Below are 20,143 nucleotides of genomic sequence, written 5' to 3' on the forward strand. Positions count from 1 at the left end.
ACACATTATACTGTTCTATAGCTACTTAGATTATTGATACATCTACATAATCTTACGTACAAAGAGCATCTACAGTTACAGTAGCTACATAATTTGCTAACAACAGGGCAACCAAACTCACATCATTGCAAATAGTCTCTATTACAAAAGCAGAAAAAGATTCTTGGATGTGACTCTTGCCAAATTCTGCCTCTTTTGGGGGTAAATTCCATGCAGTAGTACATGCATGTAATGTAGACATATAAGCCTTCCCCACCTCAAATGTAAAATTCTCCTACCATGGCAACAGAAGAGATGCTGCAATGCTCAGACCAGAGATGAAGGCCACGAAGTAAGCCAGGATCAGGTTTGGAATGGTCACTAGCATGACTGCAAAAGGAATCATCCACTGAGGAAGAAAAACAGTACATCTTAACTTACCAGTATGCACTGCTCAATGGTATAAAGATTGTTCCTTTCAAAATCTAAGATTGTGTTACAGAACAGTTCACACAAAATAATGCTTAACACTTCAGTATGTTGGTGAAATGGCAACTTCCAAAGACCCCTGAGCCAATCTGTATTTACCTATCCAGAAGAATCAGAGAAAAATAGGACAAGCCTTCTCTGGTAGCAGTATTAGGGCCATAACTGCGTTAGTAAATTAAACTAGTCCCAAGAGCCTGTTTATCAGTCACAAGGCCAACTGGCAGACTCTGGCCACATTCATACCCCTACAGACGCACAGTCTCCAAAAGAAGTGTGGCCATATAAATATCTTCTGTGAAGAGCATTTAAGTGGGCTAGTTCCCAAACTGTGCCCAGATACTTCTTGGGAGATTGCTAATCAGCTTGTGCTAAGATTTTTCTGTCAATTTAGTAATAGAGGTGACCAAACACCAGTTTCTATTCCAGGCCAGTGGAACTATTTAATTTACTATTAGAGACAAAGCCTTGAAACGTCATCATGCTGCATTTTCAGGGGAGGGACAGGGATTCAGTGGTCATTTAAAACTGTAAATATCCCATTTTACAGGTCATCTTGAGTCTTGAATGAAGAAGAGTTTGCTTACACCCTCCTTTCCAATGACTACTTTAGAACAATCTAGGTACTCAGCAATAACTAAAAGCAGGAAGGCAATGTGGTTTACTCCCACTCAAGAGAGCCAGATATGCTCACGACATTGCACAAGCCACTAAGGCTACCCTCAAAACCAAACTAATTTGAGATGCTCAGGATTAATTTTCTTACTTAAAAACTTACTTAAAACCACCAGATTTCCTCAACTTCAACTTGAGGCAATGGGTTTACAGGCCTGAAAATCCACAATTTTAAACACTGACTGAATGCATACAGCCCAGCTGTCCCGTACCCATCACATGCTCCAACTCCCACGCCTGTGAACCACGGGCACAGCACACATTGGATCCAGAACCAGGGGCTTATCTACAGGGCTTTTTCATGATGGGGGATTAGTTTAACATTAAGTGTTCCAATCCTCTATACTTGCAGCTTGGGAGTTGAGGGTATGAGAAGAGCTTTCACAGAGAGTGATTCCCCTAAGCACTGCTATTTACAGTTCGGTATGATAAGTAATTCTGGGAGTCCTGGAGTCTAATCCATTATGTTTATGTTTTAAATGCATTTCCCATCTAAAGTATTTGCTCCTAACCTAAGGAGGCAGAAAATAACCTTTCCTGACTGCAAATTCCCAGCGCAGACAGATAATCCTTGCATTAGTCCAATGCTGTGGCAAAATCGTTATTTCACCACAAGAGAGCACTCCAGCAATACAAGATTTTATGTTGCCTATAAGCAATTTTATGACTGCCTTATGCTCCACATGGGGCACCCACTCAGAAACCAAAGCACTTAAACAAAATTCTAGATCGATAATAATAATCATTGTAACTGTAATTTTCTACTGGAAGAGAAGCATGACCCGCAGGACTGAGGCTACAATGCCCTGAAGTCTCACTCATGCAATGGTAGTGCAATCATGGGGCCAGTGTTCCTGCTGCAATAAACAGCTAATGCAGCTCCTTCTTTCCTACTTGTAAAGCAAAAACTCCGTTATTGGCACCCTGCTCCCTAGTCACAGGCTGCTGCCCTCCAAGTCATAAACGATATCCTACAGTTATCATGTGTCTTCCATCCATTCCCTGACAGCACTATGGAAGGCAACCCTGCTGGGATGCTAAAGGTGGTACTGGTCTGTGCAGCGGCACATCATGAAGAGTAAATCAGGAAAAGGCACAGCTAGGATGTGAGTGGAAATGGGGATGGGAGAGTGGAAAAGGGGCTGCGCAGTCAGGATTCATCCAAGGGCATGCCTCCATGCTGTGCACAGTGCTGATAGATGGCAAATAGACAATTGAGTATGTGTGGGGAAGTGAAAAGATTTGGGGCATTTTAAAATTTGTTTTTATTTGTTACTAAATCCTCCCAAACCCACAGCCAAAAGCTGTTATTGGCTGGGATGGAAGCTAGAGTTGTGAGAGAGCGCAATCTTTCACTTTTAGACACCTTGCCAAAAACATGAACCAACAAGCTGCCACACTTCTTCAAATTTTTCATGACAACTTCACCTCCAGTCACCAGCTGAGACTTACTGATTGCAAGTTCAACATTTTCCCCGTGAGGGCAGAGCAGATAATCTAAATGAACACAGCACGTGGAAGCAGAAGCAAATAAACAGAAGAGAATAATTTCTAGCCTGTGCACCACCCTGATCATGGGAAGAATGCTATCATGGATCCTGCTTGGGTACGACCCTGTAATTCCAGAAAGTCTAAGCTTTAAATTTCTAGGAAGTTTAGATACTTCGTCAGTGATTAGACTGCTGGTCATCTCTTGTGGAGAAATGAGTAAAAATGGAGCAGTATCAGTGAAAAGAAGCCAAGATTCTTGTTGTTTATCTACCTACCTTGCCTTCTATACACTTTCAGGGGTCTTTTCAACATAGAATCACTTTAACGTGAAAAATTAGTCTGGAGCAGTGTGGTATTTTTTTCAGAAAACTGAATTTCAAATTACATCTTCACCCTGAAAGCTGAGTAAGGTTTTGGAGAAACAAAACTTGTTTTCTCCCCTGTCTCCTTTCCTTCCAGAAGAACATTCCTCAGTGACAAACATAGGAGCCTTAAATGATGTGATTTTATTTCACAGTGAGGGAGAACAGATTAGTTGTACAGATCACACAAGGTGGTAGTATAGGAAGCCCCTGTGATGCATTGCCAGACACAAAATCCATCACTGAGCACACAGAGTCCCATGAGAAATGTCTACAAGGTGAAATAGAGAGGTGGCTTTTTTTCAATGCAGCCCCCACTCAGACCATAATACAGTCAAGCAACTCAACTGTAAAATTAAGTTAAACCATGTTTACAGAGGTGCTGACAGGCTTTCCAGTCATGTTAAACTAAATTTATAGAGCCAAGTTGGTTGAAGAAAGCATTTTTCATAGCCAAGTAGACTGAAGAGATTTCCTACGGAGGAAATCTGCATTCCCTGGTCCAGTCAATGGTCCAACACTGCTTTTGGCAATTCTCTTTGCTCAAGCGGTAAAATGAGGATGAGACTTGGATTCCAGATGCCTACTTCAAAACACATAACGATTCAGCTTACTTGGAACTTGGGTTTTAAAATTACTTCTCATTCTTTGGAAGTCATTTCAACACACAGATTTTAATTCCAAAAATTATAACTGTTCAATTATATTCAACAATTTTCACCAGTCCTAAACTTTTCATCTTTGTTCAGATTTTGACATATAGCTTCAGGCTGGATTTTCCAAGTCCTCATGCTTCATTGTGCACAAAGCAGGCAATTTTTCTTCCTTCTTTCATAAGTAATTGAAGGTAAACAGGGGAAAAATGGGGAGGAACAGGCCTATACAATGACTCACTGAGGATGATGACAGAAAATTGCTGCTGTCCGCACTAAGTGAAGGACTTAAAATAATCCATCAGAGACGAGGGCAGACTCGCTGAGCTGTGTCAAAGTTAAACTAGGCTTCTTTTCTCAGACAGGTCACCTATTTCTTTACTTCACTAATAACTGTCCAGCTCTGTTCAGAGGGATGTGGGCACTTCTGCCTTCTTACGTTTCTGGAGAAGGATGTGTAACAGACTTCTGTTTCCTCCTCTGTGACTGAATTACAGATGCAATCAACTCAGCACCATATACAAAGACAAAACAAGCCCCAAACAACAGATAACTTGTCGACCTGAGGCAATGCAGATCTGAATTTACAAAACCTCATTGAGATTCACTTCTGAAAGCAGTCAAACACACAGCTTATGCAGATTCTTAAACAAACTGGGACCTCCCTTCAGAGTCAACCCATTTCTCAAAAGTTTCTCTTGGAAACTTGGAATCTGTCTGGAATTTGGTAAAACAATTTAAAACAAACTCTGAAACAGAGCAAATTTCATGTAGCTTGAGGTTATAAGCACTTGAAAGAGCTCCTGAAGTGGCTCCAATTGTCAAATGAAGGGAGCAAAAGCAGATTTTTTTTCTCAAAGGATTTGCTTACCGAAATCCCACATGCTGTACACTTCTTGCCAAATCGCTGCAGAAACTTCTGCCAGATGGGAATGCTCACAGCTGCTGATACCTACAATTGACAAAAAAAGGTATCTGTACTGTGCTTGCTGCCACTGTCTTCTTCAGCTGTAGAGCTCACAGACATCTTTCTGTCTACTACATTATGGTCTGAAAAGAAGGCGAACTTGCAGATTCCTGTTTCTTGTCATCTTTTGAGTGTTGTTTTTTTATTTTTTAATTCACTATTATATATTGCAAACAAAAGCTATCTATGAGAGTTTTCCACAGTCAAATATCAGAAGGCAGTGTCTTAGAATTTCCTTTTCCTAATGCAAACCACAGCAGTTAAAGCTATACATGATACGGTCATTAAAGTTCAAACATATTGCAAATAGTCATACTTTGTGATAATGTATTTTGCCTCATTATCTGAACCTGACAAAAGATAAGTGACTTAAGCTCTACTCCATCATTCAGGAAGAAAGCTGAAACACAAGATACACTTATCTTAAGATATACTTAGAGTACATATCTCATACTACATGTTTATTCTTAGCAACAACCTGTAAGATAAATAGTTGTTTACAGGCAACATGAATTACCATTTCACATACTGCAATACTCACCTGGTAGCAGCAACAACTACAGGCAATGTAGTACCAATGTACTGAAATATGGCTACTAATAACAGGCTTACAATTGACCTAAGTTCAAATGTCATCTCATTGCTAGAGTTATATTCCACTCTTTACTGACTTTAACTCTACTGTCTCTTGTCTCTCTTCTTGGTGTCCATTATTTCCAGAGCTTTAAGATATCCAACAGTCATCCCTTGCTCTCCAATATTTTAGTTTTAATCACCAGAAAACATCTGTCTTATAATGTGGGAAAGGAAGAATCAAAAAGATGTAGAAAGGGTGGGAGACTAGGACCAAGACATGGAAATTAAGTTCTCAGATGGTTCCACAAAGTGTCTGGGCCAAATGGGTCAGAAATCATGCAACAGCTTCCCTGAAAATGACTGCTGCATTACATCTACATGGTAGACAAATTATCCACAAAAGATTTCAAGAATGCAGTACATGCACATCCCAGTAATTATGCAACATTAAATGTTCTACTTGTGTTAAAAGGACTTTGGTCAGAAGGATGAAAATGGCAGTTTTCAACTAACACTACTGGTAATCATAAAGTAAATAATGCAATGCAGGAGCACTGTGTAACTGAGTTTTAAGTATCACCTAAGTAAGTAAAATTTTACTTCTGCACGTCAAGAAAAAAGGTTCTGTAAAAGGATCTTTTTATCACACTGCCAAGTGCTCTAGAGAGGAATCTTCATATCTCTGGATATTCTAAATATTTATTCTTGCAAGCTGCATAGCCCAGAAGGCTCATGTATATGAATACACAAATTAAAGTTGTTTAATTTTCAGCATATCAGGCTGGGGAAAGGGAAAAAGGAACTAAAATTCCAGATCTCCTTTCCATCAGCAGCTTTTGCCCTTTATAGGAGCAGAAAGTGCTTTAAAGGTAAGAGCAACAAGGAATGAATTAAAACCTTCAAATTATTAATTTTTTTAGAAGCACAGTAGGGAACACCAGCTTTATTTCAAACAGGCAATGCAAAGATGGTGTAGCTTCTTATCAGCTCTGCCTAGACACAAAACTCTTCTTGTCTTCTGTTATTTTGTGCCAAAACCCAGTGAGAACCAGCTACCAAACAAAGACATGGGAGAGAAGTGCAACTCACCAAGATGGTCACCACCAAATACTGGAAGTGATTGCGAAGATCAGCAGCATGAGTACAGAATAGGACAAAGTTGCTCTGCTCCAGCTGTTGAATACATTTGGTGACCACCAAAAAAGAAAGGAAAATTTTAAAAAAGACAAAAATGACATCACACTCCGTACTAGGCAAACATAGTTGGTGACTGATTTGTTAAACGTAGGATTTGGGAGTCTTATTCCTCCTTTGTTTTCAACAATTTAAAGCAGCAGTAACTCTCTTGCTATCACTGGAGTAACATACCAATAATACTGGGGCAAGCAAGAGATAAACCATGCACCTAATACAGCATAAAAGTGACAAAAACAGGAACTGCCTTATGAGAAGATTCCATCTAAAGGCTTTATTCCCTATGTTGCAATTGCCTTGTGTTGTTGTCACAGCTGCAGACTACTGCAAGAAATTGCCTTTTCTCTTCCATAGCAACGCCATAAATCTTTCACCAGCTCTGACTCCGAAACAAGTTTCTCTTCAGCTGCTATTACACTCATGCCAACGTCCTGTAGTAAAAGCAGCTAGCTGCTGGTTTTGTGTACAACCTTGGTTATGGAGTGTAGCTTTGGGTCAGATAGCTCCGTAAGTCTGAGTGCTCATTGGATGGGAGGATTTAGCTGCACTATGTTATAATTTATGACAGATGAAGCCACAGCCACCATGCTTTTGCAAAACTCAGGGGGGTTCTGAACACCAGAATATGGTTTAGGCCCAGCTCCAGCAATTCTGCAGAACTGGAATGACAGAGGAGGATTTCATACTCATGCCACAGCAGTGTGATCCACTCTTGATCCTTTGTGCACTTTTAGATTGTAAGTGGCCAATCATCTGTATATAAATTAGGATGAAAGTTATATCCCTTCTCCACTGTCACCAGAGCTTTCTCTAGCTTGCGTCCCAGTTTCACTGCCTTCAGTTTAGATGCAGAGTGCACTCTGGCATTATGACCAGTGCATCTTTACCTGCCTATTCCTTTGCTCACCAGTAATCCACTCACTAAACTCCATGGTCAGTGTTTCTCCCTTGAATTACAATAGCAAGGGTTGCTCATGGTGGCTGAACTAGAGCCAATATACCTTCCAGCTTCTGATTCCCCTCAACACCTTCCCTTCAGTCTGCACAAACAGAAAAATAAAGAGATATGGACCGACAGAACATCTTTTCCTCTCTGGGTGTTGTCATCAGCAAGTAGCTGGCTGCCAACAACCAGATGTGCGCTCTATCCTTACTGAATGAATGGATGCTGGAAGGATCTGGACCGTAAGGGACCTTTCATCTTTCATCTTCTCCTTGCATCTGCTGTTGCTCACAGTGCCTGCAGCTCCCAGATGTAAGCAGAAAGGCTTCTGCTATTGTTTCTCATGCTTGGGCCTTCCAGCAAGGACTGGCAGATGCTGTAAAGGGCAGCCTACTAACTGCACCCAAATCCAGGCCAACAGGAAACGTCAATGTTTCTTTGGCAAACAGACTTTTAAGCAGCGCTTCCAAGGAACTTACTAGTTCATCAGAACTGCTGGTGAACACAGGTCTGCTCTCTTACATGCCCTGTTCTTGCCCCCTGTCCTGATATTCACTTGGTCAATGGCTCACTAAGAGTCTGTGGACAAAAATATGAATATTATTTGCTTTTCAAAATAAAGGGAACTTCAACTGATATGTACAGGTTCATATTAAAATAACATATTTATTGAGTTGAATACACCTCAAAAACCAAGTTTTGAAAAGACTTCAGGAGTAAAGGTTTCTTACTGAGTGGCTTTAAGTTCTTCTACAGCTTCTCTCTATGGGAGGACACGTTGCACCATTTTGCAAGCACCACATTCAACTGCAGGTCCTCATTTGAAAATTAGTTCTATCTAGCTCTGACACAGGTAAGACCTCTGGCCTCTGAACACCATCTTACTCTGACCTAGTGCCTTCCATCACAAAAGACTCCATGGGAACCAGTTCAGCCACTATCTGAGAACAGCCACCTATGCAAAGGAAAGGGGCAATGGTTTAAAGCAGCACACACTATAGAGAAGAACAGAGAGAAGAGAAAAAGCATTCTCTAAGCAACTGAAACCACAGGAGACTGTAGATGGATAACATATAATGACCCAATCTGGGTCACTAGGACTAGTTCCTCACCTTTTATGAAAAAAAAAAAAAAAGCCATCTTTAAATGGTCAGGACTTCGGTTTTGCTTCTTGTTTGAAAGAACTATCTCCAGCTGCTCAGGACCCCAGGCACCAAAAAAGGACTCTGGCTCCCTACTGATTTGTAGGGGAAGGCACCACCCCTTAGATCACCACCTCCGGTCACCAGCCAAAGGTTATTTGCATTTCAGCTGCTGCAGACTCTCCCATGCTGGGACTGGAATGAGGCCAACACACAGACTGAGACAGTCTGAAGTTACCTGAACCGCTGTCGAGATGAGAAGAAATGAAGCTGTAAGCTTCACATATGGACCGTGCTTCATGGTGAGTCCAAGCCCCTTACAAAAAGGAATTGCTCTGTCTGAATTTAAGGCATAAGGATCTAAGAAGAACAGAATACATAAAATAACAATCTTTTCCAGAGATGAATGTGAAAAAAATATTATAAAATCTAGTCATATTTAAATGTCTTACCATCTTTTTCCTTTACTCCAAGAAAAAGAATGACAATGCCAAGAAGATACACACCTCCTATGACCCCTGCTGCAATCATATAAACTTTCGCCTTTGAAAAGAAAAAAAACATGTCTGACACTGTGACAGGAGAATGACAAGTCATTACAAAAATTTCAGTCTCTTTCTGGTGAGTCATCTGCAAATGACAAAGTGCCTGTCTATGTACAGCCAACTGTCTGTCTTTTACCTCTCTGAAAAATGTTCACTTCTGAAGTTCATTTATAAACAACACCTACTTTAGGATAAATCCAGGGCACATAAGTATATATTTTTTGAAAAAAAAAAGAAAAAGAAAAAGAAGAAGCTGTGAACAAAAGGGCTACTGTGTTGACAACCTGAATGTTTTAAAAATTTGCTTATGTTGAGACTAGCTATAGACTTATACAGTCATCTGTCAAAAACATGCAGCATCCATAGTGTGATTCTAATTTTTAGTAAATCCAGTTGATCTAGTTATGCATACTGCAATTTGTATATTCAAGCAGGGTGGGAAAGGCCTCAGCACTGATGTAAGCATAATTAGTACAGTTACTGCATTTATACATAATGATAATAAAAACTTCCTTTAGGCTCTAATGAATTATAGAAATCACACTTTCATGTCAATGTTTTCGGAATATGGCATCTTGCATGCTCGTTTTCACAGTTATCTAGTGAAATACTCAAGCACCCTGAGAAATCCTTGCTATTAGCCAGGGGAACAAAGCCTCCAAGGACACCTCCCACATCAGATCATATTTATTGTTTCTAAGTCTGATTACACTGACTCTGGAATTAAGCTTTAAAAAATTATTTTGCTTTAATATTCTGCAATAATTTATTTTATACGGTGTTATCAAAGATAAAATAACTGCTGGTTACACAGCTTTATGACATGATTATTTGATACAAAGACTGAATTCCAAATTATCAGTTATATGTTGCAAATGAACTGATTATAAATCTAGGAAGCAGTTGGTAAATAAGCATGCAATTACAAGAATGTACTGCCAAATATAAAGTCACAGTATAGATGCAAAGGTAGTCAGGTGAACCATGTAAGTATAGACAAACTTCAAGACAATAGCTTTTGTTAAGATATTTACCTTTCAGAAGGGGACATGGTGAAATAAAGAAATGCGGGATTATTCTTTATTTGGGATAAAGGTATGGGTTTTTTTTTCATATCAAAGCTATACATTAAATCAGAGTACTTTGATACTATTGGTTATGGCTTGCACAGACTACAGTATTGCAGATACCTGAATTCACTTAAACGAGGTAATTGCAGCCTCAAAAGCAGCCTAGCCAGCAGAGAAGGGGCTGAAAAAAAAAGGATAGTGACAGGACTCCATTATGAATTTTATATTTTGTGGCTATTCATTTGTTAATTTGTTCGAAGAAATTGAATTAAATGCTTTCTTTCAGACATCATCATCAAGTGTAATTTTAGCTTAAACTATCAAGGATATTCATGGTGGGCCAAATAAGATTCTGACCCTAAACTAAACTTGTTAGTGCATCTACAAACTATATCAATATCTGTGCTTGGTTTTTAGTAGGAAAAATCCACTCCTAAGCTTTCAGTAACAACTTCAGGAGAGCTTAGAAACAGTTTCTTCCACTTCCTTTCTTTAATAATGAGCAAAATAACATCAGTCATTCACTAGGTCTTCTTTTAAATTAGGTGTGCTCTTGAGCAGCTAATAATTAGTCCTCATGACAGAAAGGATCAGGGTCATACTGCTGAATGACACTAAAAGAAACAGTCAAGATGTGTCCTAAATATTTTTTTACTGATGGAGTCAGGTTCATAGACCCTAATCCTGCCTCAATTTATAACTCAAATTCCATCAGTCATAAAACCAAAATTCAAGATCCAACAACTCCTGCTGATTGTGCAGTTAGGTGCATATTCTGTTGTGCGTGGCGTGAACAAAAGGCAAATGGCAGCTCCCACACATGGCTCGGTAGCCATGCATGCTCCGATAATCCAACCAGATTTATGACAGGTTATGTGAATGGCAAAAAATTCTGATCCTCACAGAACAGGGTAGCAGGGGTTGAGGTGGGTTGCTAGAGTTGTTCATTCAGACTATGACCTCTGTCCAGGCCTGAGGGTGCTCTGGGAAAAAGGTCAGGAAAGAACAAGGAGTGAGCAGAATCTTATCCACATGGAAAACAATTGGACACCATAATCCAGACTGTTCTCAACTGTAGGGTACTACTCATCTACAAAACCTGAGAAGGTGACACAGAACAGTGGAAGAAGGAAAAAACAAAGACCAAACCAAATTAAAAGGAAATTTTCACACACACACACAAAAAACAAAACCAAAGAACATATGACTGCTTGTAAATAAGGAAGTGAAATGAGGAATGTAATATCTTTAATTAAATCAACCCATATAGTTGACAAAAAAAAGAGACACGTTTCCAGTCACACTGCGACACACTTCTTCAGATCTGAAAAACGTTTATGTGTCTGAAAGCTCTTCCATTGTTTCCCAGTGTTAGCAACTAGTTTAATGAAAGATATTACTTCTACCAACAAACGGGCTACTTTAGGCTATGTATCTTTGCTGTTTTTTCAAAATAAAAAACCTACTTAACAACTCATTGTGAAGCTTCTTTCTCCACCTCCCTTCTACCTCAAAAAGGACAGGAAAGCACATGTGGTTAGACAGAAAGGAAATAAATCAAGATCATGTATTTTCCTTGAAAGCCATTTAAGAGATTTGAAAGTGAAAGTTGGTGATTATGGCACGAAGCAGATTCAGACAGGGAATCTGCTGTGCAGTAAATTCAGCTTGCTCCACAACTTTTCAAGCTACTCCTCTTGACAGTGCAGAGCTGTAATAGCACAGTGGTTTCTACATCAAGCCATTGTCCTAGAAGCTAAAAAAGAAGACAGGATGATGTTCTGTGTCTTGTTAAAATATCCACTAGAAGTTACCTAACAAGCAGCTTCAAAAACACTTTAATCAGCTATGAAATGACATGCCCACTTACAGAGGCAGCCAAGCTCTCTCCAGGCAGTTTCCAAGATCAGCTCTCTGAGAAGCCTTACAATGTCTTGTGTCAAAAAACAAGGATCAGGTAGCACAGAGGCAGAGAATAGTGTCTGGGAGTGGGGGGAGGCAAGGGTTGGTCCCTTCCTGGACTGCCAGTGCTGGTGCTAAGGTATGCAAACTCAAACACTGCATAAAATCATGCCTTTAGGTTGTGATTTTACTGTTCCTGAAGAGTGGCAATAGAAAGCTATTCAACTACAATAAGCAGAACACGAATATATACATCCTGATTTGCACCAAGCGCCTGAGATTAGGCTCAGGTTGAGGAATCTTCTTTGTGGGAAATTTTATGTATCAGGTTAGTACATGCACTGATAGAGAAATAGATGAAAAAAAATTAAGAAAGACTGAATCTAGCAATTGGTAAAATGGAACCAACAAACTGCTGATTTCACAAGTGACACAGAAAAAAAACCACTACACGAGGTAATGTTTGATTCAGGGCCTGTTTCAAGACCACTGGAAACAATGGAAGACTATTAAATTGTGTTCATGGAGGTTTGGATCAGATTTTAGGATTTCCTCCCAGATATAAAACCTTCTCTGTTTCTCAAAAAATAGCAAACTGAAGCATGAAGAGATTAAATTACTTGTGCAGGATTACAGGAAAGATCTGCTGTGGAAAATGAAATAAACAAGCTTGGATCTCTAGGTTCATTCCACACGTTAACCACCGAGCCCTGCTCCCACTAATTGCCTGTTACCAAGCATTTACTTTCAAGAGTGCATTGTACCTTCACAAGAATACAGATTCCAAATAGGACTTAGAATTTCGTTCACATAACAGCCACTAATCTTTACAGGAGATCCCTAGCAATAACTACTTTGAAAAGCAGTATTGCTGAACTGAAAGACCCTGCTACCGTCACCATTTTTTCATAGAATCATATAATTATTTGGGTTGGAAGGGGCCTTTAAAGCTCACCCAGTTCCAACCCCCCTGCCATGGGCAGGGACACCTTCCACTAGCCCAGGTTGCCCAAAGCCCCGTCCAACCTGGCCTGGAACCTTTCCAGGGAGGGGGCAGCCACAGCTTCTCTGGGCAGCCTGTGATAGTGTCTCATCACCATCATCATAAAAAATTTCTTCCTTATATTGTCTAAATCTACCCTCTTTCAGTTTTAAACCACTGTCCCTTGTTTTGTCACTACAAGCATTGGTAAAAAGTCTTTTAGCATCATTTTATAATCCCCCTTTATATATTGAAAGGCCACAATAAGGTCTCCACGAAGCCTTCTCTTCCCTAGGCTGAACAAATCCAAGTGTCTCAGCTGTTCTTCACAGGAGATGTGTTCCAACCCCCTGACCATTTTTTTGCCCCTCCTCTGGACACGCTCTATCAGATCCATGTCTCTCTTGAGCTGGGGACCCCAGAGCTGGATGCAGTATTTCTGGCAGGGTAAAGTTAAGCTTTTCTTACTCAGCTTCTATTTTAAACTGTAAATCAGCCCCTAGTGACAACAAAGGGTGGCCATTATACCTCCTAGATACTTCACAGTTTGGCATCTTTCGCAAAGTCCCCCAGTGCAATTCTGCTGTCATGCTGAGAAGTGATTGCAAAGAAACAGATGGAAAGCCTTGTTTGCAACAAGGTCGTTGTCTCAGTTCCAGCGTCACTGATTTCAAAGACGTCATGTTCATACACATCTGGCTGGATGATATGATATGGTATTAAAGAAACACCCCACCCCTTTCCTTAAGGGATTTTAGTGTGCTCCCACAGACACTTACTTGATGAGACAGGGGATCTGAGGGGTCTGAAAAGCTGGGAGTGTCATGCCAGGAGTCAGTTGTGTTTACTGGGGGATTCACAGTGCAGTGATGAGAGACATGAGCACTGGCCACAATCTGCCCCTGGAGTGCAGCTCCAATCAAGGTCCCAAGCACTTCCATGGTCATTCCTAAAGAAAGAAGCACAAATGTGCACTGAGAATGAGAACTCGATTCCTCCACTGTCTGCAAGAGTGCTCATTTGTGTCACTGAAGAGAAACCTCATCAAACCATTTTCTTTTACAGGGAACAAACAGAAGAAGCAATACCAAGAACAGCAGAACTGGAAGGTCAGTAATAGAACAGTTTCAAGAAAGAAGAGTTTTGTCATCTATTTTCTGATCAGCTTTTAGAAGCTTCCATAGAAAAGACTCTTTTATACAAGATGCATGATGGAGGTGGCTGAGATTAAGAGCCACAAGCAGATAACAGAATCACAGAATGGTTTGGGTTGGGAGGGACCTTAAAGATCATGTAGTTCCAACCCCCCTGCCATGGACAGGGACACTTTCCACTAGACCAGGTTGCTGATAGCCCCGTCCAACCTGGCCTTGAACCCTTCCAGGGAGGGGGCAGCCACAGCTTCTCTAGGCAACCAATTCCAGTGTCTCACCACCCTCACAGGAAAGAATTTCTTCCTTACATCTAGTCTAAATCTACCCTCTTTCGGTTTAAAGCCATTACCCTTGTCCTATCACTACACCCCCTGATAAAGGGTCCCTTCCCCCCTTTCCCGTAGCCCCCTTTAGGTACTGGAAGGCTGCTATAAGGTCTCCCCAGAGCCTTCTCTTCTCCAGGCTGAACAACCCCAACTCTCTCAGACTGTCCTCACAGGTGAGGTGCTCCAGCCCCCCCATCATCTTCATGGTCTCCTCTAGACTTGCCCGAGCAGGTCCTTTCTTATGCTGGGGACCCCAGAGCTGAACACAATATTCAAGGTGGGGTCTCACAAGACCAGACTAGAGGGGGAGAATCACCTCCCTCGACTGCTGGCCACACTTCTCTTGATGCAGCCCAGGATACAGTTGGCTTTCTGGGCTGTGAGCACACATTTCTGGCTCATAGTCAGTTTTCCATCCACTACTACTCCCAAGTCCTTATTTGCAGGGCTGCTCTCAGTCCACTCATCACCCAGCCTGTATCTGTGTTTGGGATTGCCTCAATCCTTGTGCAGGACCTTGCATTTGGCTCTGCTGAACTTGATGAAGTTCATCTGACCCACCTCTGAAGCCTACAAGGTCCCTCTGGATAACATCCCTTCCCTCCAGCATGTCAACCGCACCACACACATTGGTGTCATTGTCAAACTTGCTGAGGGTGCACTCAGCCCCACTGTCCATGTCACCAACAAAGATGTTAAACAGCTCTGGTCCCAATACCAACCCCTGAGGAACATCACTTGTCACTGCTCTCCACCCGGACATCAAGCCGTTGACTACAACTTTTTGAGTGTGATGTAGAAACCTTTCACCTCGAGGACCAGAGGGGAACTACAGTTTGAATGTTGAATGCCATTTTCCCAAAGCAGGACTAGGAGCCACAACATAAGACTTTTCATCTCAAGCTTGACGGTAACTTGTGAAATATTTCTCAAGCCCTTTTCCTGATCAGACCTCCAAGTGCTAAATAAAATTATACTTACCACAGGCCGATATTGGAAATAACAGAGCTGCAAAGCTCTTGGAAACAGCAGATGCTGCTCTTAACAGCCTAAGGCCACAGTCAGGCAGAACTAGCTACCTCAGCCTCAGAGAATGATTCAGATCACTAACACTCCAAGCACCATTAGAACAAGGGATCATCTAGAAAAATAACCAAAGTCTCCATCTGGGAAAGCAAAGTTCTAACCATGGGCATGCAGTTCATGCTTCATGTACTCATAATTGCTCAACAAGGTAGTGAGTTGTTACAGCTCCATTGCAGATGAGCAGTGAGTAATCTGGGTTCCAGAGTCTTCTCAGCCTGAGGGATTTCAAGCCTAACACTCCTGTTTGCACACAGTATGGCCATACCCAGCAACACCATGGCAGGGAGATAAACTGAATTTCTGTCCTATCTCCAGACACTATTTACGCATTTTGTGTAAAGATACATATGATTATATGAACAGATTAGGAACAGGGACCAAGACTCCCTGTTTATGAGGGAATGCTCTTCTCATTGGCCTAAACATCAGGATTTTTTTCTACTTGTTCTTTGACAGTGGCTCCAGAGGTCCTATGTTCCTTTTTCTGAAGGACCGATTTTGAAGGGCCACTTCCAGAGTGGGTTGCATCCTGGTGATTATCATCCTCTCCCTGGGAAGTGACAGGCATTTCAAAAGCTCCTAGGCTCAGGTTTATTCAAATTCCCTGCTTTATAAAGCCTTCCTAGGTGACCTTGGACACATGCCTTTTTGTGTATCCCTGTAAAGGAATAAAAATACTTCTCCACCTAACAGGAAGGCAATGTACACAGACTGCGGGGTGTTCAGACAGTGCAGTGACAATGGCTGTATGTAGTTATGGAAAATCAAGTAAGAAAAAGGAAAGAGAGGTTCCCTAGGAGACTTGGATCATTTAAACTATTGCTAGTATGTCCTCAAACAGAGAATGCTTCTAGATGGAAAATTTGAGGCTTCACGTAACATTAATTTAAACCAGTGGGAAGTAAAAAAAAAAAAAAAGCTTCTTCCCCAAACTTACCATTCAATCTTACCAGTAATGCTACAGTTCAGTCCATACACACAAAAATGCTGGCAGACGGTGGAAATCCTAACCTCAACCTGATCTGAAGTGTTTGGACACAAACTAGTCTCAGTTGGGTCTTGCAGATCTTCCAAACTGTTGACTGCTCAGTGCAAAGTCACACCTTTCATTCAAAACACCACCTACATATTTATAGCCTTTATCTAGGGCTCTAATCTGCATTTTACCAAGCACTTGTGTAGAATAAAACTCAGAAACATCGTTAGAGGCAACAGAAATGCAACCATTATGAAACCTTATTTTCTAAGGAGTAGCAAGAGCTGTGAAAGGCATATTTCAAAGTTCCTGTGTGCTCAGACTTTATAATGTATTGCTGTGCACCTTAGCCAAGTAAACTGATCTTTCAGAAAGCAGATCGTACCTTGAAGTAGATTATATTTTGCCCAGAATTTAATTAGGATTTATGTTAAAGCAACTTTGGAATCTAGTATTTCTACCTTGCATTTACAGTAAGGAGCAGAACAAAATTTATAATAAGCAGTTCTGCCTGTCTCCAGTAGAGGGTAATGGATCCTCTGATCCAACCTTTTTTTAAAAGCACACTTCAGATTACACAGCTGTTTTTCTTTAAACAGTTGAAGAAATGCCTGAACAACTGACTGCATCCAGGAAAGTCTATCAATAATAAGAACTCTCTCTGAAATCCAAAGAGAGACAAAAGTGTTTAACACTTGTTAAAAAAAAAGAGAGGGGGAAAAAAAACCCCAGAGATTCTTATATAAACCATTACAATAAAACTTGGCTCTAAACAAATATAATTTCAAAATATATGAAAATATCAGCATTTGAAAAGTCAAAAGTATGGTTTGTTCCACCACCCTAACTTGGCTTAGGAAAACAGCTGTACACTCAAAAGTTAAACCCTTTCTGAACAATAAAATGACACTATAAATGTATAACACCTCTCAGCCATGGAGTTCAACAGCTTTTATGAGCACAAATTTCACATGCCTATGAAGTCTTGCATGGGACTAGCAGATAGGAAATCACATTGATTTGAATCACAGCTCTGAAGACATAAACCCAGACAATAGGAAACACTAGGTAAATGGATTTAGTCAGAATTTAGGCCAGATGACTCAGAATAGAGTCAGTGCCAAAGAATATAACACAACTGGAATCTCCCTCTGTTTAGTCCTGTCCTATGACTGCTAGCCCAGACTTTCTCTTGAGATAGTTGATGATAATGCAAATTACAACTGTTCCATGTGGCCAGAAAGGGATTGGGTTGCTCAGGGGAAACTCTTCCTAGAATTTCTGACACGATTTTTTTAGCACTACTGGCCATTTCATTGTGCCTCTATGGTCTAGTTTTCCACATACTCAAGCAAGTATGTTGAGGGTTAGAAGGACTAATGGAGAAGAAAAGGGCGGCTCTTGCCAGGAAGAGAAAACATATGCAACAAAAAAATTACAAGTTATTCTAAAGAAACACTGAAGGATGAGTTAAGACACAGAAAAGTCTTCCATGTGATATCTGACTCTTCTCTTTACCTTGCTTAATGCTGGCGGCCATGAGAGATGGCAGTTACATAGTAAAGAAGGCGTGAGAACAGTGCTGAAAAGAGTAGGAAGGGAAGAAACTGTTCTTACATTCAATTTATGATCTATACAGGAAACCCTGAAAATATTTTAATTGCACTTTTTTGGTCTGAGTGATTTGCTTCAAAGCAAAACCTTTGTCTGGTTTTGATTGTTGAAGAGCCAGAGATATGGTCTGGAAGCTTTCATTTTTTTTAACTAATACAGTCAGAGTACTAGTTATATTACATCATGATCTGTCCTTAAACTACCTGGTATATGTTAGAATTAAATAAACACAGATGAAATAAAAAGAAAGCTTTCAGTTGGTCTGAACATGCACACATAGTTACTCTCCTTTGTTGGTGAGGTCAACGGTCTTGGTTCTATGAGTTCTACAATTTTTCTCAGAGAAAACAGGTTTGGGATTTGAATTTATAATATAAAACACATAAACCTAAGGAAATCTGAAAAAAAAAACCAAACAAACCAAAACCCCCCTCAAAATTACTTTCAGACTTTCTTTAATTGAATGTTCAAGATGATTAGTGCTTTCTTTCCCCCTACAAATCACCTTTACATTAAATCGTTATTCCCTACCCTGGCCTGGGTAAGAGTGATTTTTATTGTTTTGTCTGGCTAGCAATAAACCAAAAAGAGTTTATAGCTAATTAGACAATTTGAGACAACAAAACATTAATATGTCCTGTTTAGCTAGAAAAATGGAAGCATTTACAAGACAAAATATTTTTCATCAGATATTAAAAACCTCATATAAAAGTCAAGTTTAGGGACACAAACCATTAGGAACTTCTTATAGATAAAGGATGATTTTAAATAAAACTCAGCCCTAATCCACATGAGAAAGCCCAGATCACACTCACGGTATGCTGTTGCAGAATCTCTCTCCTTCTGGTCTGTGCTGAGAAACATGGTGAGGGCAGAATATGGTACTTGGAATAACTATGCAAAGAAAGAACATCACTTAGGAAATGTTAGGCTAAATGCTGTATTCCTTTGATATCCAGGAAAATAGTTTAATGCGACCTTCAAATTCACTTTAGAACATTGTACTTTTTAGCACAAAGATCTGTCTTCTCTTTTTGATTTCTAAAGCATATAAAAGGAAAAAGTATGTTTCATAATACAAATACTAAATACTAAATTACCAAGAGGCTTTACCTTAATGCTGTGCTCCTTCACCTTCCTTGGGAATATGTTCTCACAGCTAGGCTATAAAGCATCTAGTTTTCTTTGCACTAGGAGACTATCATCTTCCTAGCTTGAGCTAACTAGCAGGAAGTCATAATGAAGACAATAAAACCTTCCATTTTATTCAAGCCAGAACACTGTATAAATTTCAAAAATATTTCAAATATCTGTCTCACTATGTAATTCCAGGAGGTAACTGTGAAAACTACTTTGTCTTCGTCAACATTTTGCCACACACTCCTTAATTTAAGAATAGTTAGAAACACCCAGTTGCTTTGTCCATGCACTGAGAAAAAGGTAGATGAGGAGTGTTACTTGTTTGTTTTTACAGCACTGTATCTAGCATGCAATTGATACCTTCCTGTAAAATCTTTGTGGAAACAATGCACTGGTAATATTTATTGCAATTCTGGGTAAATGAGCCCCACTTTCACTGCAGGAGAGGCCTCATCTTCAGTAGTACTTCACTGAAAATAACTACTGAACATTAAACCTTTTGGATGGTCATGATGTGAGTGGGACCCTGTCCTCTTACTGCTGAACCAAAATAAAAATCACTTATAAAATCCTGGAACAACACACAGGCCAAACTCTCACACTATTGTGAAGTGGGACAGGAACAGTCAAGTTCTCTGTGGTATTTCCACCACCACAGAGACGTGTAGTCAGGCAAACTAGGTCTCACAATCTGCATCATACTCTGTACAAAATGCATTTCTGTTCACCTCTATCAAATATGGCAAGTGTATATGTTTTCAAAGCTCTGCCATGGAAAACCTGTGGTTTTTCTTCAAAAGGGAGAGGGAAGAAAATTATTTTAACACATTGTGAATGTTTTCTGCACAGTCTCTCTCCAGAGGGAGCAAAGGACCTAGGG

The 20,143-nt window shown here is 40.3% G+C and overlaps 1 protein-coding gene across 1 annotated transcript in view; it reads right to left on the reverse strand.

Moving 5' to 3' along the window:
* Positions 1 to 20,143, reverse strand: part of MFSD2B (MFSD2 lysolipid transporter B, sphingolipid) — a 39,108-nt gene that overhangs the window by 3,933 nt on the left and 15,032 nt on the right. The window contains exons 5-11 of the mRNA XM_074921883.1: positions 18,939 to 19,017; positions 13,747 to 13,916; positions 8,921 to 9,011; positions 8,707 to 8,828; positions 6,279 to 6,362; positions 4,518 to 4,598; positions 279 to 388 (exon numbers count right to left, since the gene is read on the reverse strand). Of these exons, the coding sequence (XP_074777984.1) occupies positions 279 to 388; positions 4,518 to 4,598; positions 6,279 to 6,362; positions 8,707 to 8,828; positions 8,921 to 9,011; positions 13,747 to 13,916; positions 18,939 to 19,017 (737 nt within the window). The remainder of the gene's footprint in view (positions 1 to 278; positions 389 to 4,517; positions 4,599 to 6,278; positions 6,363 to 8,706; positions 8,829 to 8,920; positions 9,012 to 13,746; positions 13,917 to 18,938; positions 19,018 to 20,143) is intronic.

The sequence above is a fragment of the Athene noctua genome, chromosome 1, assembly GCF_965140245.1.
Source record: "Athene noctua chromosome 1, bAthNoc1.hap1.1, whole genome shotgun sequence".
Taxonomy (NCBI): domain Eukaryota; kingdom Metazoa; phylum Chordata; class Aves; order Strigiformes; family Strigidae; genus Athene; species Athene noctua.